Here is a 2,358-nt window from a genome sequence, read left to right on the forward strand (position 1 = left end):
ATGTATGTATGAATGTGTGTATGTATTATGTGTGTATGTATGCATGTATGTATGTGTGTATGTATGTGTGTATGTATGTGTGTATGTATGTGTGTGCACGTATGTATGTGTGCATGTATGTATGTGTGTGTATGTATGTGTGTGTATGTATGTATCTGTGTATGTATGTATCTGTGTATGTGTATGTATGTGTGTATGTCTGTGTGTATGTATGTGCATCAGTGAGTGTGTGCTTGAGTGTGTTTATATGTCCGAGTGTGTATGTGTATGTGATTCTCTATATCAGTGTCTGCTAGTATATGCATGTGTGAGCGTTTATATGGATACATGAGCCTCTATGTGTGTGTCTGTGTGTGTATGTGTGTGTATGTGTGTCTGTGTGTGTGTGTGTATGTTTATAAGAATGCGCGAGCCTCTGTTTGTGTACGTGTATGTGTATGTGTGTGTGTGCATACACATGTGTATGTGTTTGTTGCTGCTTATACGTAACTTTACGGTTCATTGAAATCAAACGAAAACCTACCTGATGACTATTGATTTCTTATTCAGGTGAGCCATCCGGTATTTGGTCAGTCGCTGGTTGATGAAATTAAATGTCGCCCCGAGAAAACCTCCGATGATGGCCATCAGTATGAATATAAGAAGGTCTGTAATATTCCACAGGTAACAGTCGGGTCCTGCATTATTGGCACACTACAGCAAGAAAATAAAAGGGAACCCGAAATATATATATATATATATATATATATATATATATATATATGTGTGTATGTGTATATATGTATGTATGTATACACACATACATACGTTTACATCATGTATATGCTTATATGTGCATGTTATATGCGTGCGTCTCTCTGTATGTATATGTAAATATATAGCTATACATACTTACGTGCATACACTTGTGTGTGTATGTTGATGTATGTATATATACACATATACACATATATGTAGGAACTTGTATATACATATGTATATGCTTGTATGTATGTATGTATGTATGCATGTTTAGGGTGAAACAGTATCACAGTAAACATGGTTAGAAAATATTTTTCACTCTGTATATAAGTGCGTCTGTGTGTATGTGTATGTGTGCGTGTGTGTGTGTGTGTGTGTGTGTGTGTCTGTGTCTGTGTCTGTGTGTGTGTGTGTGTGTGTGTGTGTGTGTGTGTGTGTGTGTGTGTGTGTGTGTGTAGTATTTTGAAGTAACACTGTACAACAGCGTCGTTAAATGCGCGGAATGCGATTAGGTTTGATGTGATGACGACAATATCAATACGGGTACCTACTCTGAACAGACCAAAGTTGATGAGACCGGGTCGGTAGAAATAGCCCCAGGAACTGGAGGATTCCAGACCAGACAGGAAGAAATTCAAAGAAAATGTCGCCGCAATGGAACAGAAGAACTGAAAATATGATAAACGTGTTTAGAATAGAACATTGTGATTATAAACATGTTTAGGACGGAATTTTGTGACGGTTGCTGTGTTTAGACAGCAAAAATGTAACATCAACAGTAAACACGTTTAGAGAGGAGCAATGGGTCCGTCAATGTGTTTAGAATGGAATAGTGTTAACGAAGATGATGTGTTTAGGATTGGACAGTATCAGGGCTGACCTGTTTAGAGGGATGACACCGTCATAGCCAACGTATTTAGCTGTGGATTGAATGGTAGACATGTCATCCCTTTCGGTCGAAATCGACCTGATTAGGTGAAACGGTGCCACAATAAACATGTTTAGAGAAGGACTATGAAATACGTAACGTGTCTTGAATAGAATAGGGTCAAAGAATGTGATGTGTTTATGATAGAACAATGTCTAAGATTACATGCATAGATGGGGAACAATATCATAGCTGTTGTGTTTAGCTAGAGCAGAGTCAGAGTTGAGGTGTTTAGGATAAAATAATGTCACAAGTAAATACTCTGGAGCAGTTAATGTGTTTAGAGTGGAATAGTGTCGGCGACGATGATGTGTTTAGGATGGACCATGTAGAAGTTGATGTGTTTGGGGGAGCAACAGTGTTACAGTTGATGTGTTTAGGTTAAAGCTATAAACACGTTTAGAATGATGCAATGGAGCAGTCAACGTGTTTAGTGTCAATATCATGCATGCATAAATACATACATAGATGCTGTTACAAAGCAACCGTGAAAGTCAATAAGACAAATCTAAAATAAAAAGACAACAATTGCAGCGTGGAAGGTGTTTATAAGCCATTCAAGAAACACACAAAAACCATTAGATTCACTTCAACATTTAAATTTAATTTGCCAAAATATTTTCGTCGCTTTGAGACCGGGATCTGTTCACTGACAAAATTCTTGTCCCATTTTGTATTATGTATATATG

At 37.4% G+C, this 2,358-nt stretch overlaps 1 protein-coding gene across 1 annotated transcript in view; it reads right to left on the minus strand.

Annotated features, from left to right (window-relative positions):
* LOC106874849 (H(+)/Cl(-) exchange transporter 6) overlaps window positions 1-2,358 on the minus strand; it is a 65,542-nt gene that overhangs the window by 40,335 nt on the left and 22,849 nt on the right. Inside the window, exons 6-7 of the mRNA XM_052976906.1 lie at window positions 1,293-1,409; window positions 524-693 (exon numbers count right to left, since the gene is read on the minus strand). Of these exons, the coding sequence (XP_052832866.1) occupies window positions 524-693; window positions 1,293-1,409 (287 nt within the window). The remainder of the gene's footprint in view (window positions 1-523; window positions 694-1,292; window positions 1,410-2,358) is intronic.

The sequence above is a fragment of the Octopus bimaculoides genome, chromosome 26 (genome assembly GCF_001194135.2).
Source record: "Octopus bimaculoides isolate UCB-OBI-ISO-001 chromosome 26, ASM119413v2, whole genome shotgun sequence".
Lineage (NCBI taxonomy): Eukaryota > Metazoa > Mollusca > Cephalopoda > Octopoda > Octopodidae > Octopus > Octopus bimaculoides.